The sequence below is a fragment of the Nycticebus coucang genome, chromosome 20, assembly GCF_027406575.1.
Source record: "Nycticebus coucang isolate mNycCou1 chromosome 20, mNycCou1.pri, whole genome shotgun sequence".
Lineage (NCBI taxonomy): Eukaryota > Metazoa > Chordata > Mammalia > Primates > Lorisidae > Nycticebus > Nycticebus coucang.
In genome coordinates this window covers 60,207,965-60,235,726 of record NC_069799.1, presented here as the reverse complement: position 1 = coordinate 60,235,726, position 27,762 = coordinate 60,207,965, and the positions used below count along the sequence as shown (strand labels likewise).

The following is a 27,762-nucleotide window of genomic DNA, read 5'->3' as shown; positions in this document are numbered from 1 at the left end:
ATTGTTTAGCTGGCCTGGGCTGGTTTTGAACCCAGCAACCTCGGTGTATGTGGCTGGCACCGTAACCACTGTGCTATGGGCACTGAGCCAGCATCTGCTTTTAGAAACTTGAAGTATTTTTTGAGGTAAGGACAGGGAATCAGATTCTAAAGTATGTGCACATTATTGAGGGAAGAGCCCTGAATTTCCATTAATCCCTTAGCCTTGGTATAGTGAATGGAACCATCTACTTTTCATTACATTAAGAGCTTGGTCAGCTTCAGTAAAGAGGTGGATATAAGGACCTTAAATACAAGTATCTGCTTATCACAAATGTTATTCTCTATTGATTTTATACCTCCTGCCCAGTTGATTTAATTAGATAAGGCCAAGGAAGTCCCCAATGTATGATTTTTTTTTTTTTGTAGAGGTAGAGTTTCACTTTATTGCCCTCGGTAGAGTGCTGTGGCCTCACACAGCTCACAGCAACCTCCAACTCCTGGGCTCAGGCGATTCTCCTGCCTCAGCCTCCCAAGCAGCTGGGATTATAGGCGCCCGCCACAACACCCGGCTATTTTTTTGTTGCAGTTTGGCTGGGGCTGGGTTTGAACCCGCCACCCTCGGCATATGGGGCCGGCGCCCTGCTCACTGAGCCACAGGCGCTGCCCCAATGTATGATTTTTTAAAGGAGTTTTAAAAACAGCAATGCAGTAAATAGTTATCTGCATATCCAGCTATAGAATTTAATACTGGGGGTTAAGAGTGGGAATAGTTGACCTAATTTGGAATTCAGGTCTCTTTTCCTATGGAAATATCCCATCTCCTAGACTAGAAAAGTAACAGTTGAGTTTAAAATACTTTTGGAGTAAACACATCTGCATTTATGTTCTTTTTCACTAATGTGAGCTGGAGTTTAACACATTTAAATGAAGGATACAGCCTACCTGTAATTACAATTCCATACTACCACCACGTGCATTCTGTGCTGCTTTTATTTTATGAAAAAGCTAATTTCAAATTTACATTAAACTAAGTTGAATACAAAGTCTTGGTGGAGAAGGCCTGGTGGTCTTGTTTATAAAAACATGGCCAGCGTTGTCTGTGGCCTCAAAATTTCAGGAAGGGCACTTCGAAAGGCTTCGTGTTTGCGTGTTTCAATGCCAGAGCGTAGGAATAGACTCTGGCATCCACTGTGAGATGCTCTTCAGCTACCAGAGCTGCAGGAAGCAAAGAACACAACACAGATAATGCAGTCAATGGGAGACGACACGGCTTAGCATCCAGTGTTTACTGAGCAACTATACACGCCAGTCTCTACTGCAGATACAGCTGACATAACATTTTCTGCTTTCAAGGGTCTTTAAGGAAGAACAAAGGCCTTTAAAAGCAGGATTATTTCCCCAGGATGGGACAAGAACATTAGAGATAATGATTTTTAGTGTTAAAAACAGGAAAGTTATACGTTTACACATCTGATTTTTATACTTCCTTTATAGAATAGCTCAGGTAGGGCTTTGCGACTCATTATACAGTGTTTATACTATCTTACTGAGGGACTCAGGTGTCTTTCTCACTGCTGGGGGCACATTTTCCCCCTACAAGTTGGTGCATGTTAGGGCTGGAGGTACCCTACCAAGAATGAGGCCCCAGAATCTTAATTACCACAGGTTTTCCTAAGAACATCTATTTCAGATGGAGGTTGTCAGACTTTTAGTCTGTTTCCCAGACACGTGTGTGGAACAATAGGAACAAGCCTGGAGACATTTTCACCTTTGAAGGCAGGGATCATGTCCTAGTCATCTGGACACGGCAGATGCTTGCTGAGTGTTGAATTGAATGAATGCTATTCTTTGTGGCAAACTGGCCTTAAAGCACCTTCTTTACAACTTCTCAAATGTTACTTGAATAAACGGTGTGATTACTCTATTTTGATAAAGCTAGGCAAGTCTGGCTCTTTCATCTCTTGCTCTTTATACAGATAGTCTGTTCTCCCTCCCCTCTCTTGCTCTTTTTCTTTGTTTTGTTTAAGACAAGAGTCTTACTATGTCACCCTGGATAGAGTGCCGTGACATCACAGCTCACAGCAACCTCTAACTCTTGGGCTTAAGCGATTCTCTTGCCTCAGCCTCCCAAGTAGCAGTTGGGAGTTTTTTGCTGCAGTTGTCATTGTTGATTCGCAGGCCTGGGCTGGGTTTGAAGCCACCTGCCATGGTGTATGTGACTGGTGCCCTAACCACTGAGCACAGGTGCTGCCTCTTCCTCTATTTTTTTTCTCTCTCTTTTAAGACCAAAAGGGAAGTTAGGTAGAAGGGAGAAGGAAAGCATTTGTTAAAAAGGTTACTCTTCTAATAAAAACGTGGCACACGATATTTACACACTCACATGCCAAGTGCTTTGCCTACATTATCCCATTTCTACGTGTCCCTCTGAGGGAGGTGCTATTGCTGTTCCTGTTTAATGAGAAAAACCTTGAAGAGCCCAAGGACCCTGCTGGAAGTGGTAACTAGTAGCAGTCAGCCCGTCAGACTCTACTGTACCTCTTCAGTGTGATTACTTCTGACGCTGGCTCCGAGACCTTGAGGTGGTTTTTACTCAAAGGTAGAGGAGGAATGCCAGCTATCTAGGCATCTGAAATCACAGCAGCTTTGAAAGAGCCACTCAATTTTTCAAGCAAATAACAGACATTTTAAAAGAAAGTGCTCGAGTGATAAAGTGAAACTGTAAGCCACTGGTACCCATGGAAGGACATCAAAAACTTCTCAAACCTTCAGATCAAATTTTGAAATAATTATTTAAAAACAGAAAATCTAGTATCAATTAGCTAAATACAATCAATGAAATATTCAGATTATGAGAAGTGTCTGCTGTTTTACAAACAAGTGGATGGGATCCACCCAGCCCACACAGAGGCTCCCTGAAGGCCTACGTCCTGTAATCAGCGCAGTATCTCTCCATGGAGTTGTATCACCTGGGACCTCTCTCCCTATTATAACCTTACTTAGTTTCTACAAAATCCCTGTGAGACAGGCTGGCCAAGAAGCGCACCATGTAACTGATGACCAGTGATTTCCTAGGGGTCACACAGCTACTTTGGTTCATTATGCCAGCACAACAAGTACAGAGCAGACATCTCAACTATTTGTTGAAGGAATATTGTTAAACTCTCTTCTAACTTAACACCATTCACAAAGGACCATCTGACACACTAGCATACTCAAGGAAAAGCTAGGATAGTTGTTCTCAACCTTCCTAATGCCATGAGCCTTTAATACAGTTCCTGTGGGTCGTGACCCACAGGTTGAGAACCACTGATAGTTACCTACACCTTTGCAATGCTATGGACTAAAGATTATGTTTAGACAAGTTCTACTAGAACTTGACCATTCTGTAGGGAAAAAGCCTCAAAAAAACTCACTTGACATAGAATGTTTTGCTCATTTTTTCAAACTCTCTGCCACCCAGAATGGAAAATTAGTATTGGTGAACTCCAGTTTCTAGGTATTTGACTTTAATGATATGTAGAGGACAAAGAAATGGAGTTGTATTTATGTTCCCTTTACTGGGGATGGGCACAGGGAAAAATAGAGTTGCATAACAATTGTAGAAATGCTTACCATCAATTCTCTTCAGCAGGTCATTCTTTGGTAAAGAAATTACTTCCACAAATTCTAAACAAAAAAGTACATATGAAAACAAAGCCAAAGAACCTGTCAAAGACCTGTCAAAAGACCCGAAATTGTCTGTAGCCTTTACCACCATCCCAAGCCACACAGCTGGTCACCACAGGGAGCTGAATAACATACCTCCATCCCCTGAAAATAAACAGAAGGAAGAGCACTTTAGCAAGGCCCGGAGTGGTGTACACTGGGAGACTCTAAGAATTTACCAGAAACCGGATCTCTGCTGCCTTACTTTACATACATTGTAACACAAATTCAACATATAAATTATGATTCTCCAAATCACATTACCAAAATTTAAAGCATATTCTAAATATGTACATATCCTTTTGACATATATGTATAATACTGTGGTAAAATATGTACAACATACAAAAAATGTACCATTTTAACCATTTTTAGGGGTATAGTTCAGTAGAATCACCTAACATTCACAGTATTATGCAATCACCACTACCCACCTCCAGAACTTTTGTTTTTTTAAGACAGAGTCTTGCTGTGTCTCCCAGGCTGAAGTGCAGTGGTACAATCACGGCTCACTGCAGCCTGGAACTCCTGGGCTCAAGTGATCCTCCTGCCTCAGCTGTCTCAAGTAGTTGGGACTACAGGTGTGTGCCTGGCTAATTTTCTCAACAGGATCTCACTATGTTGCCCAGGGTGGTGCTTTCAGTTTTTTTGAGTATATGCTCAGGAGTGGAAATACTGGATCCTATAATAATTCTATATTTAACTTTTTGAGGAACTGCCAAACTTTTCTGCAGTGAGTCATACGTAAATTTGCAGTTCAAAAATTAAGCACTTAAAATTAGCTGCAGCGGGATACTGAAACACAGATAGGAACTAACAAGGTGAGAATGAATCACTCCTACGTGATTTACTGTACTGTCATATATATAAATATCCCCTTTAAAGGGGGTGGGGAAGGACATGGAATGGACGGAGGCATTAAAGTTCAGTTTGTAACCTGAACTTACAAAGAAATATTATACAGCAAAGAATTTCCTAAGTCCTTCTCTAAATACAGAACTCAATAAGGGATAGTGAATAAGGTGCTGCCCACAACAATCACAACTTTCTTAGAATACACATGGACAATTCTGACATGGACAGTGGAGATTCTGAAGCTTCTCACCTTTTACAGGTCTCTAATTCATATCAGTAAGTGGGAATAAACTTTGTGCAGAAATTATGGAAATACATAAGGTAACATTTTATATAAAGAAAGCAGAAACATCCATCAAGTAGTAAAAGAAAAATGCCAAAACACACAAGACTAGGAAAACAGATGAAAGTACTGGTAAAGTATCTATGGAAGACTATGGTTCTTCCCATGAAAGACCTTTGAACGAATCAAAAATCAAACTCGTAGTAAGTGAAAAGATATTTAATGCAACTCTCCAACTTAAACACAGCCTACACACACCCACCTGGCTTTGGCTTGGGTCGCACATTTTCTGCGTCATCTCCATTAATGGTTACTGTCACGATGTGGGTGGTACAGTTTGACAAACCGGGGTCCATACAGACAGCTGTGGAGGGAAGCAGTAGACTATCTTAAAGACAGCAGTCACAGGCTCGGCGCCCAAGGCTTAGCAGTTAGTACGCCAGCCACATACACCGAGGCTGGTGGGTTCAAACCCAACCCAGGCCACCTAAACGACAACTGCAACAAAAAAACAGCCAGGAGTAGTGGCAGGCACCTGTAGTCCCAGCTACTTGGGAGGCTGAGACAAGGTAATCTCTTGAGCCCAAGAGTTTGAGGTTGCTGTGATCTGTGACACCACAGCACTCTACCAAGGGCAACATAGTGAGACTCTTTTATCTTAAAAAACAAAACAAAACAAGCTGGGTGTTGTGGCGGGCGCCTGTAGTCCCAGCTACTTGGGAGGCTGAGGCAAGAGAATCGCTTAAGCCCAGGAGTTGGAGGTTGCTGTGAGCTGTGTGAGGCCACAGCACTCTACCGAGGGCCATAAAGTGAAACTCTGTCTCTACAAAACAAAAACAAAAACAAAACAAAACAAACCCGCAGTCACAGGTTTCAGTCCCTTTTGTCGTTTGCCTCACTACTTGAATATCTTAGGAGGAAGACAGTTTGTGATTTATAGTCACATAGAAATGATGTAGGAAAGTACAGTTATCATATTCAGTCAGTATACACCATAGGACTGCAAAGCATTGATGTGGAAATACTCATATTTTCCTTTTTCTTTTTTTTTTTTTGAGACAGAGTCTCACTATGTCGCCCTGAGTAGAGTGTTGTGGCATCAGAGCTCACAGCAATCTCAAACTCTTGGGCTTAAGCGATTCTCTTGCCTCAGCCTCCCAAGTAGCTGGGACTACAGGCACCTGCCACAATGCTTGGCTATTTTTTTTGTTGTAGTTGTCGTTGTTTAGCAGGCCCAGGCTGGGTTCAAACCCTCTAGCCTTGGTGTATGTGGCCAGCGCCCTACCCAATGAGCTATGGGCGCCGAGCCAATATTCATATTTTTCCCAGAGTTTCTGCTTCAAGTTTGATAGCCTGAGGTGTTCGATGGTACTGATAAGTCATAAATCCTTTCACCACGTCAAGGAAAAAATCATCTAGTGAGGAACACAGCACATGGATGAGGTGGGTAAATGATACAGCTTGAGGTATGGGAAATTTCCTAACTCCTCCCCAGCTTCAGGTCCTTCTTACTCCAGATTACTCGTACGGGGAGGAGAGATTCATTCAGATGGTGACCTAATCCTAATCCAGGATTTCTCTTCAGTGAATCAGCCGAATAAAAGCCATGTGAATTCTGACCAGGAAGGACACCCAACGAATCCCTCCCTTCAGACCTGGATAAATCTATTGCTTGGTGACTTTTCAACAGTCTGTCCTTAAGTGCACAGCTGGAAAGCAGCACCAACCTGGAGAACATTCCGCAATGTCGCCTTTGTAGCCAGTTTCCTCCTCCAGCTCGCGGAGAGCAGCTGCTTCTGGGCTTTCGTCATCATCTATGAGACCTGGAAGTCCAAACCCTTTGTAAGACGGGCCAGGGAACCTCTCCTCCTTCTAACATAGTTGCTGCTGAGCTACGTTAGAAGAATTCAGAGCACAGTGAACAGTGTATATTCTTACAGATAAAACTGAGGCTTGGGACTTTTTTTTTTTAGAGACAGAGTCTCATTTTGTTGCCCTCGGTAGAGTGCCGTGGCATCACAGCTCACAGCAACCTCCAACTCCTGGGCTTAGGCCATTGTCTTGCCTCAGCCTCCTGAGTAGCTGGGACTACAGGCACCCACCACAACATCCAGCTATTTTTTTGTTGCAGTTAGGCTGGGGCTGGGTTCAAACCCGCCACCTGAGGCTTGCGACTTTTATAGAAAAAAAAGGCGTAAGAATAAAGGCCTAGGCGGTTAAGTGGGTTCTGAGAGGCACCATGTGTTCCTCTTGTTTAGAGCCAGGGTTTTCCTCGACCATCTCACCGCTGTTGTGTACGGTGTGGACGGCATCTGGGAGGACACGTGATGCCGTGGTGGCTCTCTGGCTTAGGTGTGTAGCTGGTGTGACTCCAGCACAGGAAGCTTAGTCATTTTTTGTTTTCTTATAGATAAGATGGTGACAGTATTACCTATCTTGTCTTCCTCCCTCACAGAAAAATATTAAGGCCCTGTAGTGAAATGCCAGAAAGGAACAAAGTGCAGGCTGGTGGACTCTTAGTGACTATGTGCTCACTCTGAGAAAACAGGCCACGTGGGGGAGGCAGGCAGCAACTCAGACTCTTTTTCCTGAAAGGAGTTTAAAAAAAAAAGTAAAGAAAAAAAGAAAGACAGGCTATTTTTCTCTTAATGTTATTAATTTCTTCCGTAAAATGGTAAGTAAACGAGACAGAAAATAATTAACTGTGTGTTATCATAAACTCACTATCAAAATACAAACTGACACCACTAATGACAAATGAGATTTACTCTCTTCAGATGGGAACAATCCAATAAAGTCCTGTGATTATACAGGGACTATTAAATTCTGGACAGCTTTACTGTGTAATTGAAATAAAATGTTCTTGGCCAGGCATAGTGGCTCAAGGCTATAATTCTAACATTCTGGGAGGCTGGGGCAGGTAGACTGCCTGAGCTCAGGAGTTTGAAACCAGCCTGAGCAAGCGTGAGACCCCTGTCTCTGAAAATAGCCCAGTGTTGGCTCAGGGCCTATAGCTCAGCGGCTAGGGCGCTGGCCACATGCACCGGGGCTGGAGGGTTCAAACCTGGCCCCGGCCTGCCAAATGACAATAAAAACAACAATAACAACAACAAAATAGCACGTTGTTGTGGGCGCCTGTAGTCCCAGCTACTTGGGAGACTGAGGCAAGAGAATCACTTAAGAGTTTGAGGTTGCTGTGAGGTGTGATGCCACAGTATTCTAACAAGGGTGACATAGTGAGACTGTCTAAAAAGAAAAAAAAATAGCCCAGTGTTATGGTGGGCACTTACAGTCCCATCTCCTTGGGAGGCTGAGGCAGGAGGATCACTTGAGCCCAAGAGTTTGAGGTTGTTGTGAGCTATGATGCCACAATACTCTACTGAGGAAGACAGAGTGAAAATGTGTCTCAAAAAAAAAATTCTTGTTCAAATTCAAATCATGTCTTGAATTTGAACAAGAGGGCAGATGAAGCTGTCTTTTCCATTCATGGCTTTTAGAGTTGAGAGTCTAGGCTATTTGTTAATTTCTGTTTAGGGGCAGATCACTAGTGACAGAAAATAAGTCAACAAATTGGGGACGAGCAATTAGTCCAAGAGAGGTCAGAGAGAGAAGGGTGACAGTGTGGCGGCTGCCCTCACATACATGGGCTTAGTGGATGCGTGGGACCTGGTGGCCAGGAGGAGCCCCACTAGGAAAATGGTTTTGTTTTGTGGAACTACAAAAGGGTGTTAAAGACCCAAGCTTTGCAATTCACATGCTTTGCCCTGGCTTAAGCCAGTGATCCCTGAGAAGCAACACTATCTCCAGTTACTCACCTGCAGGGAACTCTAGGCAGTAGCCGCCCATCGGTGGTCGGAACTGTTTCACTAGAATGATACACTCATAGTGAAGAGTTCTCTGCAACACAGGGATGACTGCTACACCTGTCACCAGGAAATGACACCAAGGACATCTGTAATGAAAGGTCAGTGATACCAGCAATTTCTTAGAGCAAGCTAACTAAAACCCCATATTTAAAGTAATTTCCACATCCAAAAGGTACCGTAATATTTGCCATTAGCTATAAGTTAACTTCATCTATGATACTGGCAGTTAACCTTGGGAGCTAGTCTCACTGAAAAGCATAATTAAAGAAAAAATAATCGCACTTCTATGTTGTTTGAATGTTGTTTTAAAACAAAAAGCTCATTTAGTTGTCAGTTTCTCAAAAATAAAATCAAAACTAAAATGAAACATTTCACACTAGGTTTAGAACATAAAGTTTGATGGAACCATTTCTCACCATGCTAGGTTGTTGGTGAAGTTACAATGATCTACGTGCTCTTGTGTTTCCTTTAAGCAATAAAGCGAGTAAGTTCCGCCGTTTGTGAATATGCTAACTAAATGACTGTTTTAGGGTCTCCAAAGGTACTTGGCCTTACTTGAAACAAAAGAAAAACAAAAAACTACTGAGTTCTGAAAAACACAAACCACCCAGGAGGAGCAGTCAGCCTCCTAAGACCTTCTCCATCAGTTAAGAACGGCAGCTGGAGCACAGTGCTGTTTGCTTCCAGTAAAAACAGAAACCCAAACAAAGTGGAAAAATAGTAAAGGCCTATTGCCCAACTTCCCCTAGACCAGAGGTGATTTTCAGGATTGTTTCTGGACTCTTTGCAGTCAAAGCATTCATGCCTGGAAGGGAAAGTGAACTGAATGAATGTCTTTTCCTTATCAGTTGATAAAGCAAGTGGCCAACAAGCATAAAGATGTACCAAGTAATTTTTCCAAACTAAAGGTTCTCACCTTGATCCTTTGAACAGAACAGAAAGGACTTCTACAAGTCATAACATGCCTAGACACAGTATATGGCTTCAAATTACAATGATTTATGCTTAGCTAAAAGCATCGGTACATCTTCCCCTCAGAAACACTGTTCTGATAAAAAAAAAACCAAAATAACAAAATACTGTTCTGAAATTAGATAAATGGAGGCAGAAGCTAGTTACATTGCACCGCAAAAACTAACAGAGGAGACTTAAAAGACCATAACTGAAGATAAGTCTGTGCTGAGGCCTTGATTACATTAACCCCCATAATCACATCAGCTAACTTCCTTTCTGAAGAATTCTAATAGGTTTGCGTTCATACCATCAGCAGATTGTCCCTTCCTGGTGGTACGCTTCACTGTTTCCCAGGTTCTGTCCAGGCAGAGAAGAAAAAAAGTCATTAGTGCCAAAGAGGAGAATTTTCTTAGGTCTTCTATGTACAACCAGAACTTCTTAAATGCATGCAATGCATGCAAGTGTACTGGTGAGGTCGGTAAGAAGACCACGATGAAGATAGGGTAGAAAAAGCTAACTGCGCTCTTCTGAAAGTACCAAAGAAAGCCATCACCCAAACCCTCAGGGTGCCATCTAAATGGAAGCGTGCTGAGCACTTGGACTCTGTAATTTGAATCACAGGTCTACTGGCAAGAAGCACAGCTGGTGATCACAGCTGGAAAGGCTATTAAGCAGGTGTTGCAAATGGAGCCAGTAGAATCCCAGCCCCAGCTCTAAGAACAAAAGTTACTGAGCACAGTGTGAACTACCTACTACCATAATTATTTATATAATTTTGATTTTTTAAATGCGATTTGAAGAAAGTAGAACATTCCCATTTATTAATCAAGGAATTATTAAACTTAGGTAAGCACTTGACTTTGCATGTGTGAGATCTTATCTAAGGGGAAAAAATGGTCCCTGGAGGAAAAAGTTAAGTGAATTAACAGCAGATTCCTGCTCCCTTTTCTGGCTTTACTCCTAATTAGCTATTTGTGTTACCTAATTCAGTTTTTTGGTAACATGTGCTATTCTACTTCCTCTCCTAGGAACACTGGACAGAGGTATGGAAGATTCAGTTACTGAAACAATTCAGCACCTTAAACAGAAAGGGTACGAGAGGAAATCCCCTTTCACCCTCTTATCCCTACAGTGGAAAAAGCAGTGTGAGGAGAAGGGAACGCAGAAGCAATTTTAGGACTGCTTCTAAAGGAAGCAGACATCGCGGTGCTCTGGGCACTGGGATGAAAAGGGGTCAACACCTGCATCCCAAGGGGATGAGTTAAAGAACATGACTGAGGACTCCTCTTGCTTGTACTTTTTATCTGGTTATCCCTAAAATTTGGGCCTCCTGACATTTCTATCATAAACTTCAGATATTTAATCTGGTTTGAAAAAAACAGAAAAGAACTGTCTGTAAATTATACATCTTTCAGCACTGTACCCAAATTCTAAAGAGTAAATATCAAACAGACTACTCTGACAACTCACAGCAGCCCAACATTCTTGTTAGTAGCAAGAAGCCAACCCAAACCAACGCTGATAATAACACAGGTGGCAAGAGACAGAACACCTTTTGGCACAGCTCCCTCTGCTCCCTCTTAAGGTTAATCCTAAAGACGGAAGAAGAGAGGGCTGGGAAAAGCACTGAAGGTCCCATCCCAAATACACTAGGAATAAGGGAAACAAAAAGAGTAGTGTCATTATGGTGGTTAAGGTGAAGTACTAAGCAGCAACGAGCCATAAATAATGAGCAACAAAATAGAAATGCATTTGTAAGAAACATACTAGAACAAGAACGCCCTGGGAGAGCTCCAGAATCTTAACGGGACTCAGAGACATAAGACTGAGACTCAGAAAATCTTACTCTACCAAAGCTACGATCTCCTGGAGACTGTAGGAGACTGCTTTCTCCTTTGTAAAACTTGGAAATGAGTATTTTATCTCCAGAACCTCTTCTAGACTTAGAATTCTGCTTCCATTTATCACCCCATCCTTCAGTCTCCTTTGCTGCAGGAAAGCCTGTTTTCCTTCTTCCCTCTAGTTCAGCAACGGAAGAGGCAGGAGGGGTAACGAAGGATGGCGTCAGCATTATCTGGACATACAGCCAGCACATTTTTTTTTTTTTTTTTTTAGAGACAGAGTCTCACTTTATGGCCCTCGGTAGAGCGCCATGGCCTCACACAGCTCACAGCAACCTCCAACTCCTGGGCTTAAGCGATTCTCCCGCCTCAGCCTCCCAAGTAGCTGGGACTACAGGCGCTCGCCACAGCACGCGGCTGTTTTTTGGTTGCAGTTTGGCCGGGGCTGGGTTTGAACCCGCCACCCTCGGTATATGGGGCCGGCGCCTTACCGACTGAGCCACAGGCACCGCCCCAGCCAGCACATTTTATACTTCTAAAATTAATTCCATAGCTTCATCCATGAATGTGACAGTGGAACAAAGGATTTTCTAGCGGCTGTTGTATCCCTTACTCTGCCCTCTATGAGTGGGTTGTGCATCTGCGGATTCAACCAACTGGATCAAATATTTGGGAAAAATATTTTGAACATGGATCAAAAATATTTGCAAAAAAAAAAATCACACCTGCACTGAACATGTACAGTTTTTTGGTCATTATTCCCTAAACACAACTGTTTACAAAAAAAAAAAAATCACACCTGCACTGAACATGTACAGTTTTTTGGTCATTATTCCCTAAACACAACTGTTTACAAAAAAAAAAAAAAAATCACACCTGCACTGAACATGTACAGTTTTTTGGTCATTATTCCCTAAACACAACTGTTTACACAGCATTTGCATTGTCATGGCTACTAGAAGTATCTACAGAAGAATTAGAGTATCTGGGAGGACGTACATAGGTTATATGCAGACGATACGCCGTTTTGCCATTTTGTATCAGGGGCTTGAGCATCTGCGGATTTTGGTACCTGTAGGGGGTCATGGAACCAATCTCCATGGATCCTGAGGGATGAATGTATATGATGAGATGATGAGTAGTCCTTATCTGAAATGCTTGGGACCAGAAGGGGCTCAGATTTGGGGGGTTTTGGAGTCTTGCATTACTCTAGGTATCATGCAGGCCTACTTGACATTTGCAAGTATATTTTTACATCACAGAGCAGAAGATGAGCAAAAAACCCACAGTAAGTAATACATGTAGGTCTTGGCCCCCTGCGGGACACTGTGGCTTTGGCACATCTAGCCTATTCATGTACCATTTTATCCCTGTGTGGGCACACGTGCAAGGGTGAGTCTCGGTATGTGTGCACAAGGATGGGCTGTAACTGAAGGGGGCTGCGAGGGTCTTTTTTCCCTGTGGACTCAGACTGTGTTGTATACCTGTGTTTTGACTGCAACCCATCACATGAGGTCAGGCATAGAATTTTCCACCTGTGGCATCATGTTGGCGCTCAGTTAAGTTCTGGGTTTTGAATCACTTTGAACTGTGGATTTTCAGATTAGGAATGCTCAGCCTGTATATACATGCTTTTTATGTCAGGTAACAGATAACACATTTGATAAATGTACAAATCATGGTACGTTTCCTTCTGGAAAATGCAAGAGCTACTTCAAACCTTGACATTCTGGTATAAAATATTAGTGCTTTGCATAAAACCTCTTTGAAGGCCGGGAGGAAGACCTAGGCATGTAGGAATGGAGGTGCGCATGGTAAATAGGCCGTATGTAAACACGGTAGTGTGGGAGAGACGTCAGAGCCCATTTCCAAACTGCTGACACAGACTACCCAGAAGTGATTCTGATGCACACCCCTGACTGAGAAATGCTACAAGGGAAGATGACTAGTGAAGAGATAAGCAGGTGTCAACAAATATTCTTTAGACTAATTAGGGTTAAAAACGGCAAATTGTGTTATAAACCCAGTTTTATAGGAAAGAGAATCAAACACTATCTCTATAAATTGGGTTCCAATCTCTGTACATGTTTTACACACATAAATACATTTGAACATACTATGCTCACTAAGGCTTGGGCCATGTCACATTTCTGTACTGGGCGTGGCTGTGTCTCCTACTTCTTTCCTATTCAGTTCTCATGTCAAATTCACCTGACACTTTAAATGAGAGTCACAGTCTTCCACAGCGTCCTTGGATCATAGCGTGCACCGCTTTTTTAGTGGTGGGTTTTACTTTATTCTTAACTTTTTTTTCCTGTTTTACTGGCAGAGTCAACCAGGTTGGTTGGGTTTTAATTCAACAGTGTTAATATAACTTAATTTCCAATAAGGCTCCAACATTGGGTCTTATTAAGGTTTTTGAGTTTAGTAAATACAATAGAAACTTGTTTAGATTTCTGACAAGTCCATGTATTTTCACCTTGATGAGAGATGCATTTCCTCACCACCATGTATTCTTATTTGATCACTTAACAAATGGAGTCTTTGTATTAATGAATTTAAATCATGTAATCCAGACACTAAATTTAGTTGTGTTCTTACTTTGCCATTCTGTTTTATTCCCTTTTGTATTTCATTAAGTAAATACTTTATTTTAACACATTACTTTTTTTTTTTGTAGAGACAGAGTCTCACTTTATGGCCCTCGGTAGAGTGCCGTGGCCTCACACAGCTCACAGCAACCTCCAACTCCTGGGTTTAAGCGATTCTCTTGCCTCAGCCTCCCGAGTAGCTGGGACTACAGGCGCCCGCCACAACGCCCGGCTATTTTTTGGTTGCAGTTTGGCCGGGGCCGGGTTTGAACCCGCCACCCTCGGTATATGGGGCCGGCGCCCTACCGACTGAGCCACAGGCGCCGCCCTTAACACATTACTTTTTTAAAGTTAAAGATTACTAAATAAAAAAATCTGGAAAAGAAAAGAAAAAAAGATTAGTCACATAGCTTCCATTTTTTTTTTTTTTTTTTGCCATATTTTTCCTTCTGATCTTTTCTTCTACCTTATTTTGCAGCATTTAAGAAGCATATATACACTTTTCTTTCTTTTTTTTTTCTTTTTTTGAGACAGTCTCAAGCTGTCACTCTGGGTAGAGTGCTGTGAGGATCACAGCTCACAGCAACCTCAAACTCTCGGGCTTAAGCGATTCTCTTGCCCCAACTTCCCAAGTAGCTGAGACTACAGGCGCCCACCAAAATGCCGGCTATTTTTTTGTTGTTGTTGCAGTTGTCATTGTTGTTTGGTGGGCTGGGGCGATCTGACCCCACCAGCTCGGGTGTATGTGGCCGGCGCTCTAGCGGCTTGAGGTACAGGCACTGAGCTCACTTTTCTATTTTGTTATCAATAACTTTTCTCACATTGCTAGGTTGTCTTCATAATCTGCTTTTACACTTGATCTTAGCCAAAAGATCAAGTCATAACCTGCTTTTTAGATGGCTGCATAATTTTTACTAAGTAAATACACGTAACAATTAGTACCTTATTTTAAAGATATTTAGGCTGCTTTCAATTTTTCTATTAAAATTTTGATGAGCATTTTTTTTTTTTGTAGAGAAAGTCTCACTTTATCATCCTCGGTAGAGTGCCATGGCCTCACACAGCTCACAGCAAACTCCAACTCCTGGGCTTACGCGATTCTCCTGCCTCAGCCTCCCGAGTAGCTGGGACTACAGACACCCGCCACAACGCCCAGCTATTTTTTGGTTTGCAGTTCAGCCGGGGCCGGGTTTGAACCCGCCACCCTCGGTATATGGGGCCGGCGCCCTACCGACTGAGCCACAGGCGCTGCCCTGATGAGCATTTCTTATATATAAAAATCTAATTCCAAATAATAGATAATTTCCTTAACATATTCTCAGAATGGGATTATTAGGTCTAAAGGTATAATATCTTTATGCCTACTGACACATGTGAAATAAGCTTTATAAAATATTTTTTTCCACCTTACATTTTTTATGAGGCAGGCATATAAATTTTACTTCAAAATCAGCAATGTTTTTATTTTCTATTTTGTTCTTCTAATTTGGAGATTAAAATAAAAATTGGCTGGCTCAGCGCCTGTAGCTCAAGCGGCTAAGGCGCCAGCCACATACACCAGAACTAGCAGGTTCGAATCCAGCCTGGGCCTGCCAAACAATAATGACAACTACAACCCAAAAATAGCTGGGCGTTGTAGCAGGCACCTGTAGTCCCAGCTCTTGGGAGGCTGAGGCAAGAGAATTGCTTAAGCCCAGGAGTTGGAGGTTGCTGTGAACTGTGAGGCTACAGCACTCTACCTAGGGCAACAGCTTGAGGCTCTGTCTCAAAAAAAACCCCAAACAAACAAAAAGAAAACATTGGCTTTATGAGAAGAAAGCAACACCTACTATGATTCTGTCATCTCATAGCTTAAATCAGGCTTGGCCTAAAAATTTTAGGTCTGTGCTAGTCTATGTAGGGAAAATGGTATTAAAATACATTTCTGATTAGTTACTGTAACATAATTACAACCCAATTTTATTCAGAGATTATGAATGATCCAAATAGTTTAACAATGGTAAAACAGCTAAATTATATTCTTTATTTAAAATTATTTACAAAAAAGGAAAACACCAAAATTTATTCCAAACACTCCACAGAGACCCTGAGAACCCAAATATCGACCGAACATTTTACAAGAGAAAAAAAATGTTTACCTAGTTTTACCAGTAGGATCCATGTAAGTTGTTTTTTCAAGCTTGACCCATTTTCCTTCTGAAATTAACTAAAAGGATATCAGATAATAAGTTGGGAAACTTTCAAACCAAGTTGTTTTTTATCTAAAAGGGTTTTTATCTCCTTCTATCTCCAAATTGTCTCTATATAGCCCTCCCAATAATCAATCACGTTTCCCTCCCAATAATGTGTGGGTAAGTTTTCAGTTCAGAGGAGTTATTCAAAGTTGTTTTTCTAAAGGATAGTTCTGCTTCTTTTTGGAGTTTTTGAGGTAGTAATAAGAAGTGAAAAGAAAAGACAGCCTATAAACTCCTGGGGGTGGGAGGAGCAGGGGTAACTGGAGGGGTGCACTCCGGGGTGAGAGGTCTTCTGGATGCTCCTAATGTTCTGCTCCTCGATCTAAGTGTTAGCCACACAGGTGGTTTTAGCAGGTAAAAATTCATCATTGTTGTTTTCCTACCATCTGTCATCACACATTGGAAAAGCTAACTTGGGCAGTGGGAAACCAGGTCAAGGACTAGATTTCCCATCAGATATATGGCTTTCCCACCCCAATCTGAGAAGGGCACCCCAGAATTGTTCTGCCTAGACCCTGAAGAGTTTTAGTTACCGGGACTAACTTACCCACGGCACTATACTGAACTGAGAGGAAAGTTTTACTGTATACATAAAGCAGTAGCCTTTTTCTTACTATCCTATCTTTCACTTCTTGCCAGCAGCAACCTAATAATTATCAGCAGATCTGTTCACAAACAACACGGAAAGATTTTAAATCAAAAAGAATTCCAGAAAGGTGTCAAGATGAGAGTTCCAAGATGAAGGATTTAAAACTTATCCATTGCAATGGTTTCTGCAAGAAGAGACTTTTAAAGCTAAATTGAATGCAACACAAGACACACATTGGTTCTAGAACTGATTAGAATTTAGACTACAATTAACAACTTAGGTTTTTCTTGTTCTTATACATGTTAAGACCACAACCAGCCAAGATGTAATAACTAAATATGAAATACTTAAGTCCTAGAATCCACATAAAATGTATTATTTTGTTCAGGGAAAAAGATAAAGAATTCTTCGTTAGGAGCAAAATCCACTTACACAGTCTTGATTTCACTAACGCATATAATCAACAGGATATACTTTGCTCCCACTTGAGAGCAAAATGTGAGCTCAGAAAAGGGAGTAGGAAAATCCCTAAAAACTGTCTTTAAGAACAAAAAACAATCATCTCACAAAAGACAGCCTATGTATTTCTTTTAAACTCAGATTTATGTGGGGAGAGGGAAGAAAAAAATGCAAATAAATTATACCTCCTCTGAAATAATACATTGTTTGGCATTCTGAGAAGAATCTGTTGGTTCTTGGTTTTCCATTTTCAAGCTAATCAGTTCTTATTGTCAGTCCTCAGGTGAGATGTTCACGCTGTAAGATAAGGAGACTTGTTTAACATTTGTCCATAGGACCCTGGAGCAAAGTACTCAAATGACAAAAACATTTTTTTTTTTTTTTTTTTTTTTTTAAATAGGAGGGAGTCTTGCTTGTTGCCCAGGCTATAGTGCAGTGGTGTGATCACAGCTCTCAGCAACCTCAAACTCCTGGGCTGAGTAGTGGGGACTACAGACACATGCCACCAGGACTGCCTAATTTTTTTATTTTTTTTAGAAATGGGGTCTTGTTACACTGCCCAGGCTAGCTTCAAACTCATGGCCTCAAGTAATTTGTCCACCTCAACCTTCCAAAGTGTTGGGATTAAGGCAAGAGCCACCACACCTGGGATGGCAAATTTATTTTCAACCCTCAAAGCTGTTTGTCTCCTGTGATTATCTGCAAATTGCTGCTAAGTAAATGCAAATGAGCTAGGAAACATCCCGGAAAGAATTAGGGACATCCCGGTACATTCAGCCCACATTACCCAAGTTCCTGCTGTGCAGGGACGGGGCACTTTGTTATTTTCTTCATCGGATTTTCTGACTCCAAATCTTAAACTCTTTCCAAGGGAAAACAGCAGGAACATTATACCACTCTCCACACCTGCCCCTTTGTTCCTTATCTACCTTTTACAGCCAAACTTCTGAAGAGCTGTCTGTGCTGCCTATGTCTGCCTCCCATCTACTCTATTCCCAAACCCCTTTAAAAACCGTGGTAAATGAATTTCCCATTGTAATCATTTTTAAGTGTGCAGCTCAGGGGCACTGAATACATTCACAGCATCATGTCTCTTTTACTCTTAAGTTTCAACATGTCTCAGTCTCATAGTTGCAAAGAAAGAATTAATTAGTACTCCATGAGAAGAGCAGGCCACAACTCCATTTGTTGTGCACTATTCTTTTTTTTTTTTTTTGAGACAGAGTCTCACTATGTCGCCCTCGGTAGAGTTCTGTAGTGTCATAGCTCACAGCAACCTCAAACTCTTGGGCTAAAGTGATTCTCTTGCCTCAGCCTCCTGAGTAGCTGAGATTCCAGGCACCTGCCACAACACCCGGCTATTTTTTTGTTGCAATTGTCATTGGTTGTTTAGCAGGTCTGGGCCAGCCTCGAACCTGCCAGCCTCGGTGCATGTGGCCAGCACCCTACTCACTGAGCTATGGGAGCTGAGTCAATTAATTCTTCTTTTTTTCCTTTAGAAACAGAGTCTCATTTTATTGCCCTCAGTACATTGCCATAGCATCACTGCTCACAGCAACCTCCAGCTCTTGGGCTTAAGCGATTCTCTTGTCTCAGCCTCCCGAGTAGCTGGACTACAGTCACCTGCCACAACACCCGGCTAGTTTTTCTATTTTTTAGTAGAGACAAGGTCTCTTGCTCAGCCTAGTCTTGAACTCCTGTTCTTAAGGGATCCTCCTGTGCCTTGGCCTCCTAGAGAGCTAGGATTATGAAGGAATAAATCAAGAAACAGGAATTAGTAGAATACAGCAAATGGGGTAGTGGCCTGCTCTTCTTATAACAGAGGACTCGTTAAATCTTCCTGTGCAACTATGACTTTGAGACATGCTGAAACTTAGAAGTGGCAATGCTAGGATTTCTGGCCACTGCACCAGCCAGAAAACAATTTTCATCAGGAATCCAGAGACACAGCTCAGTTGCCACCATCAGATACTGCTGTGGAGACATCTGATGCTATTCTGGTCCTTGATCCTTTTCCCATGTGACCTGTTTCTTCCTCTGGAAGCTTCTGTCTTATCTTTTTCTTCTTTGTCTACATTTTCTAGTCACCTACCTATATTTCTCCTGGCTACTGACTCCTCAGGACTCTTCTGAGCCACAGCTGCCCGTCTACCCCACCTCCTGACTTCAGCTTCAGAGGAAACCCAGACCAACAAGCACCAACTCTCTCACCAGCTGTCTTAGGGGAAAGCATCTTTGGTCTTTGTTTATTCTGGAACTAAAAATGATAATTACACTACCCATCAAATCTTCGATTTTTACCCCAGACAGCAAGTTTCCCTATCCTAAAATACAATCAACAAAACAAACTGCATTCACAAAGTGCCCTAAAAATACCTGATCGACTATCCCAGGTTAACTTGGCTAAATGCCTTGTGGCAGATCTGTTAAAGGTGAGATAGGGCTATGGGTGGAACAGCCAAACCCTCCTGGATCTCACTTTCTAGTGGGGAGGAAGGGAGAAGAAGTGAGGAAACATAACGTGTGTCAGTGACGCTAGGTAATAAGTAAGCAAGCCACACCGATATCTAAATACTTGCAGTCATCGATACCCAGAGCCCTATTAACAGCCAGGCAGTCATTCCTTCGACAGTGTCTCAGATAATAATTTATTGGCTAAACTTTTATCCAGCATTGGTTGAGACAGTTTACAGACCATTTATTATAGGCAACCAGGCTGGGCACAGTGGCTCACACCTGTAACCCCAGCACTCTGGGAGGCCAAGGCAGGTGGATAGCCTGAGCTTCAGGAGTTTGAGAGCATCCTGACTGAGCAAGAGCAAGACCCTGTCTCTATTAAAAGTAGAAAAAAAATGAACTAGGCAGGCGCCCGTAGACCCAGCTACTGGGGAGGCTGAGGCAGAGGATTGCTCAAGCCCAAGAGTTTAAGGTTACTATGAGCTATGATGCCATCACTCTACCCAGGACAACAGAGTGAGGCTCTGTCTCAAATAATAATAATAAAAGAAAAGAAAATCAAAGGCAACCAACGCAGTCTGCTGAGCAGAGTGACAGCTACCTGAACCCCAGCTGCCTGTGCCCCCTGCATGCTCTCCACCCAGGTGAGAGAACTCTAGCTTTATCAGATGTGTTATCTTCTACATGCTCATTCCTTTCTATCAATAACACACATTGAGGGAAAAACATTTTCCCCTTTAATTCTTTTTTTTTTTTTAAATATTGTCTTAGTCCATTTTTTTTTTTAATTTTTGCAGTTTTTGGCTGGGGCTGGGTTTGAACCCATCACCTCCAGCATATGGGGCCAGCGCCCTAATCCGTTGAGCCACAGGCACAGCCCCTTTAACTTTTATAACATTTAAGAAAAAAATATCTTCTAGGCAACGAATCAGCCCCATTTAGTGCACATAATACCCGGTCTACAACTACACAAAAACTTGGATTAAATTAAATTTCTACCTCCCCCCTCCCCTTTTTTTAGAGACAGAGTCTCACTTTGTTGTCCTTAGTAGAGTGCTGTGGTGTCAGCAACCCTCCAGCTCTTGGGCTTAGGAGATTCTCTTGCCTCAGCCTCTGGAGTAGCTGGGACTATAGGCGCCCGCTATTTTTTGGTTGCAGTTTGGCCGGGGCCGGTTTAGAACCCGCCCCTTTGGTATATGGGGCCGGCGCCCTACCCACTGAGCCACAGCCGCTGCCCTCTATCTCCTTTTTAAAGGTGACATTTTAACCCCAAATAACTTTTCTGTGCATACCCAAACTTCTGAAAAGCAGGGAACCACAGTGCTTAATAGTATAAACTCTATGAGAAGACACTGTAACATCCAGCTTCCTTTATAACAGTGGTTCTCAACCTTCCTAATGCCACAACACGTTAATACAGTTCCTCACGTTGTGCTGACCCCCAAATTTTCATTGCTACTTCATAACTGTAATTTTGCTACTGTTATGAATCGTAATGTAAATATCTGATATGCAGGATGTATTGGGTTGCAACCACAGGTTGAGAACCGCTGCTTTATAACGAGCTCTCACATGGACTCCCAGAAACCGGAAACACAAGACGACCAGCGTGCTCCTCCCACTTCCATCTGAATATCTGGACAGGCAAGCAGAGCAGTTAGTCCTTTAATGCATTCACGTTATCTGCTAGGTCCCCTTACCTCTGTATCTTTACAGCTTCCCCCAGACTTGTGGAAGGATTGCTGACTGCCCACAAAGTGAAAGCGTAGCCTTCGGGCCTTCTGGAGGGCAGTTCCTCACCTACCACCCTTCATTTAACTGAGTTAGACTCAGTTACAAAACAGTCTGAAGTTCAATCCTCAGCACATTAAGCTTTTCATTTTTTTAAATAAAATTGTTTTAAACTAGAATGTTGGAGAACTAGGAAAAAAAGCTACAGACATACATTTTTTTTAAAGCGGCAGACAGGGCTGGGCCTCTCTAGGGTAAGGAATTCTCTGGAAGGCTCTCAGCACCCAGGGAAACAGTGTACTGCAGCAATCCACTGACAGTGTAAATGACAAAAAAATAAGTGATTACAGTAGGGTGATTTCAAAAGCCTATTCTTTACTATGAGATTCCCCAAATGCGTCAAGAAAACTATAAAAGCAACTCTCATAGGACCGACACAGAAAAGGAATATTATTTTTAGCACCATTTGAAAAACATAAGGAACATGGTGGTGCCATTTGGGGACCAGTCACTACAAGAAACGTGCTGCAGGAAGACACAGGTGAGTTTAAACTCCACATTTCACGCCTCTACCACCGTGATAAAGCCTGCCTGAATCAACTCAATGCTATTCTGAGATAGAAAAGCAAAGTTTAATTTGAATTTTATCCACTTCATTCACCAGAATTTAAGGTCATCTACCTATTGTCAATATGATGTGTATGTGACAAACACAGTTGTTCGTGATATTGGCTGTTTTATAGTTTCATTCCGCAAAGGCACAAACTGTGTTAATTCCCAGTCCCTTTTAACTCAGTTCAGTCTGAACACTAGAGGTCTATGATGTGTCAGATGTATAATTTTCCAAGGCGCAAAAAACTCTAGGGAGGGAAAATGTTAGGAGATTCTCGGAGTTCTTGTACGGTGGCAGGCAGTAGTCTTGGCCAGCTTAGTGAGTGACAACTGAACTGTCTGAGTACATACACACTCAGCACCATCTGACTAACCACTGTTCCTGCCCCCGAGCACCTTACAGTTTAGCAAGCAAATCAGGAGGACAAAGTCCGGTTCAAAACAACCTAACACTGCGTTATCTCTGAGATAACATAACATTAGGTTGTTATGAAGGCAAATTACATCCACCTGGGAGGCAGTGAGGACAATGATAAAGATTTTCAGTCTTGATATTAAGATATGATTTAGAAACCAAGAAGACAGGGAAGAAGTCCAACAAAAGCAGAGACACTAACTAGGGCAAGGTTGAGGAATTTCTAGAGTTTGGCAAGCTTAGTGGTTCTTAAGTTTTCCACGTACCCCTCTTAAAAAACCCACATATAATGGATGAAGTTAACATTTGCAAACACATTTCTTTTTTTTTGGGGGGGGGGAGGTTTGAACCCACCACCTTCGGCATATGGAACCGGCGCCCTACTCCTTGAGCCACAGGCGCCGCCCTGCAAACATATTTCTAAGGGCATACCCAGGTTTTCTGGATCCCTGCCACTTCCCACCCCCCAAATTTTCGGGTAAACCAAGCACACAATCTTTACTGGCACACCACAAATTTCTGTTGCTATATAAGCTGGTTTTGGCGTTAGGCAGCGAGTATAACCATTTATTGAAAGGGAAGATGATTAAGGGATTCATTTTTCACAAACTCAAGCATTTCAGTATTAGTAACGACAGCTGAAGAGTTAAGTGGAGTCAAGATTCAAGGAGTTAAACCAAGAACTCAAAATCCAAGCTGTTGACTGCCAAAAAAGTGAGAGTACTACAAGTTTCTGAAGGCTAGCTCCTCATCTACTAGTCTTCACTTGAGTTACACTCAGTTATAAAACAGTCTAAAGAGGAAAGAGCAATCCTTAGCGCATTTGTTTGTACTCAGACTCATGATTCAATTATTACCACACCTGAATCCCTACAATCTGTTGAGGCTGCAAAATGAAGCAAAAATCTTAACAAAAATTATATGTTGGCTATGTATTACAAATATATAATATATAAAACTATCTCTCTCCCTGATAAAAGCTGAGTATTTTAAACACAGCAATATTCAACCAAATGAAAGATGTAGGCGCTCAACTCATAAGCAGAGCTTCTGATTGACAAGAGTGCAAGTTTCCATTAAATTTGCAACAGTTTAATAATTTAATGGCGAAATCAATAGGCAGTTTGAAAGAAATGTAGTAGGGACGGATCAATTTCTTGCAGAAATAACTTACTTTTATGATTGGGTTGTTAAAGGCAAGCATCAAACTGGGCATGTGTAATCAGCCTTCTATGTTCTGGCAGACTGATTACACAGAAAAGCCATTTGACTTACAAGGAACAAAGAATCAATCTGCATAGATATATTTAATAATTTTGGTTATAATCATAAAACTTTAAAATTTCAATTTTAAGATGTGACATTTTGTGGATCCATCTTTTGCATCATTCACAGTAAAATTTTGGCGCCCATTTCTTTTTTTTTCCTTTCTTTTTTTTTTATTGTTGGGGATTCATTGAGGGTACAATAAGCCAGTTACACTGATTGCAATTGTTAGGTAAAGTCCCTCTTGCAATCATGTCTTGCCCCCATAAAGTGTGACACACACTAAGGCCCCACCCCCCTCCCTCCCTCCCTCTTTCTGCTTCCCCCCCATAACCTTGTCATTAATTGTCCTCATATCAAGATTGAGTACATAGGATTCATGCTTCTCCATTCTTGTGATGCTTTACTAAGAATAATGTCTTCCACTTCCATCCAGGTTAATACGAAGGATGTAAAGTCTCCATTTTTTTTAATGGCTGAATAGTATTCCATGGTATACATATACCACAGCTTTGGCACCCATTTCAAATGGATTCACTTAAGTCAGCGGTTCTCAGCCTGTGGGTCATGACCCACAGGAACTGTATTGAAGGGCCCCGGCATTAGGAAGGTTGAGAACCACTGACTTAAGTGATCTTTTGTTTGCTGACAATTATCCTCAGTTAACAAAAAGACTTCCTGTATTTAATTTGGTAATGATGGAAAGCCACTGAAAGTTTTGTTTTTTTATCTTCTGGGTTGGGTGGGCAGGGAGTTAACTAACATTTACTGGGCGAGATCACACCACTTGGTGGTTTACAGCAATCGTTTACCAGGTGTTTTATAATCATTGCATTTAATTCTGGTTGAGCAATAGTGAATTGAGTGTAGTGACCCCTGGGAAGGTTAATTGGTTACATCCGTATAGTAATGACTGGCAAAGGACTTTTCGTAATAGTCCAGGCAAGAGATAACACTGGAGTTGGATAAGGTGGTAGCAGTGGCAAGTAAACATTTAATTCCTTGCAGATGAGTTAATTACTTGTCCTAAAGCAGCTTCTAGGGGAGAGGTAAATTCAAGCTAATTCTAAGAAGAAGATGGTTTTAAAGGAGATTGGACCTCAGAAGGTGAAAACAGTACTGCCCACAGTGAGTTTGAGGTATTGCCAAAATATACAAGTGGAGAGAACCATTAGATTCTTGGGGGAAAAAAAATTTTTTTTTGAGACAGAGTCTCACTTTAGAGTGCCCTGGCATCAGCTTAACTCACAGCAATTCCCAACTCCTGGGTTCAAATGATACTACTGCCTCAGCCTTCCCAGTAGCTCCGACTACAAGTGCCTGCCACACCCAGTTTATTTTTCTATTTTTAGTAGAGACGGGATCTCACTCTTCCTCAGGCTGTTCTCAAACTCCTGTTCTCAAACTCCTGAGTTTGAGAAAAAATCCTGAGTGGGAAAAGAATTCTTACAACCCTGACAGGAGTGCAGCCATTTCAGAAAATCAGGTCAGAAACCAGCAATCCCCTTCCCAGGTTCCTGGGGCACCTCACGGCCAAAGTTCCCCTAATCTTGATCTTCACTAGAGAGGAGCGCCGGGGTGCTCCAGGCTCACTGCTCTGTTACAGCTATACTGATGAGGCTAATACAAGCCTTTCGCAACTGTGTGGGAGTTGAGCTGACACCTGGTCAGTCTCCATTCTGCTTTTCCTCTCTTTAAAAGTCTTTCCTTGTCCCTAGACTGGCCTCTTCTCCTTTCTTAAGAACCCTCACCCGGTTCTATGCCAGAACCTCTCATTAAGCTCAAGGGATTCTCCTGCACTGGCCTCCCAGAGTGCTAGAACTACAGATACGAGCCACCATCTCACCCAGCCAGATTGTTGGAAAGATGAATTTAGAAAGATTAGTCATGTTATGAACTCAGAAAAGGAATTATTTTTTCATTACTTAATCTGGAATTGCACAATAACCTCTCCCCCACAATCACTTGGAATACTGACATATTTCAGCATGCATAAGAAAAACAACTATTTCCACTGCTGCAAAGGTTTTATTGAAGAAACCTGATGAATATAAACACTACATGGCTAAGTGAAGACAAACATGCTAGTTAAAATATGGTGAAAGCACTAGCACATTGTACCCCTTGATTGCACTAATGTACACAGCTATGATTTAACAATAAAAATATATGGTGAAAGCTAATTTAGCTGTCTCCAAATACTTGAGCATCACCTGTTCCTAATGTCAATTTATTTGATGCTGGTTAAATGGGTAACAAGTTACTTAAAACAAACCGTAATACTAAAAAGTCACTGAACACACTTCTAAACTATACAGCGTGAATAAAAACTATCTGTATAAATTCCTTTCCTGTAGTGTCTGTAAGTTTACAAACTTAGCTACTTCTCTACAAATAACCGCAATTCCAAATTAAAGCTTTGCAGTTGCCTCAACCTACGTATTCAAATGTTTTCTGGTCTGTTAAAGTATTACTCCTCTCAGAAGGACTATGTTCCCTGGATTTATTGTTCCCTTACGTTCATTAATTCCTATCTTCATCATAAAACCTCGCCCAAATGTGCCCTGATCAATCCTAACACTTCCTTTAGCTGCAACTTTTTTATTTCTAGGTCAAATCAAAACAAAATTGGGGTGACCCCTCATGTCAGTCACTAAGTCTGTTTTAGATCTGTAACTGGCACTATTCTCTCAGCCTCTATGGAGCACTGCTGCTTTTTTCCCTCAAAACAAAAAGGATTGTATAATCCTCGATCTCCGAAGTACATACTTGTAAATGAAACACAACTGCCCCACCCCCAAGCACGGCAACGTTATAATCTATTCATTTCTTTGAAAATGTATCCTTTAAACCAATGCTCCCAACAAACCACTTAACCAGTGACATTTTTTAGAAAAACAAAGTATCTTTCCAGCGGTAAGAATTGGTAACTCTAGAGGATTCAGTTTATTATCCTAATAAACAACTTTCTACAGAAGTCTGCAGTTGGTGGGCTTATCTCTAATTTAAAACTGCTTAGGACCAGTAAGCGTGTCCCATTTCAAGGAGACATTTAAAATGTGTGCCTTTATACACAGGTGCCAGGGATAAGCCCAAGGCTTAGAATTCTAAGAAACACAACTAGACTTTAAAGGAGTCTCTCAGAAGCCAGTGATTTCTCATTCTTTCAAAGTAACAAGCAAAACCGAATTTTGCAGGGCGACAGGAAGGAACGAAATTGGAAAGAAGGAATGATATTACAAATTCTATTAGAATTCTTCCAGTCTGACTCCATCACTGCAGGAATACTGATAAACATCTGGCTGCTTTTTTCCGGGTTAACTTGCGGGGCTGGATTCAATGAATTCGGCGTTCAAAGTAGGCGATTCTACTTTCTCCCCCGCCTTCTCAACTTTACCTGTCCTCTTTTACCTCCAAAGTCGAACCCCTAGGATCGTACAGGCGGGATTCCTCTCCGTCTCTCAAGACCCTCAACCGCAAACGAAGCATTCTACTCTTCGCAGATGTCTCAACGTCCCACTCAAGCTAACATTTCACTGGTGTTCTCCAATCGCTTCACTCCCAGGGGCCCAGGCTTTTCCGCCCGGATCCCCGGCTTTCCCCTCGCGCCCCGTAGCGGTCCCAGCTGCAGACCGGGAGACACGCGCACGGCTACCCGCACTGTCCGCCCCATCCAGATGCGCTCCCTCTCTCGTCCTCCTCCTTTCTTTCTCTCCTCCCCGAAGAGACATCGTCCGGTGACTGGCCCGCGCCCAAGTTACTTACTGCGGGTGAAGAAGGGAAGTGGGACGAAAGAAGAAAGGACGAACCCGAGGCAATAGTTTCAGCAGATGCTGGCGCCACGGTTAGACACCGGCGCCTCTCGCGGAGCTAGGAGGATATACGCGCGCCCTCTCTCGGCACCCGTAGAGCCCCCGCCTCTG

General features: G+C 42.1%; 1 protein-coding gene across 4 annotated transcripts; it reads right to left on the bottom strand.

Moving 5' to 3' along the window:
- Positions 1 to 957: 957 nt before the first annotated feature.
- NUDT5 (nudix hydrolase 5) lies at positions 958 to 27,762 on the bottom strand. Of its 4 annotated transcripts, none has more exons than XM_053573026.1 (9): positions 27,605 to 27,761; positions 17,544 to 17,655; positions 16,215 to 16,282; positions 9,952 to 10,001; positions 8,640 to 8,747; positions 6,552 to 6,647; positions 5,087 to 5,188; positions 3,594 to 3,791; positions 958 to 1,196 (listed from the first exon to the last, which is right to left on the bottom strand). In XM_053573026.1, exons 2-8 carry the CDS (start codon positions 17,604 to 17,606, stop codon positions 3,757 to 3,759), a joined length of 522 nt encoding a protein of 173 aa, XP_053429001.1. In that variant the 5' UTR covers positions 17,607 to 17,655; positions 27,605 to 27,761; the 3' UTR covers positions 958 to 1,196; positions 3,594 to 3,756. The 4 variants fall into 4 exon arrangements, with proteins under 4 accessions (XP_053429001.1, XP_053429002.1, XP_053429003.1 ...); XM_053573027.1 differs by lacking the exon at positions 27,605 to 27,761 and adding an exon at positions 27,237 to 27,496; XM_053573028.1 differs by lacking the exon at positions 16,215 to 16,282 and having other exon boundaries at positions 27,605 to 27,762.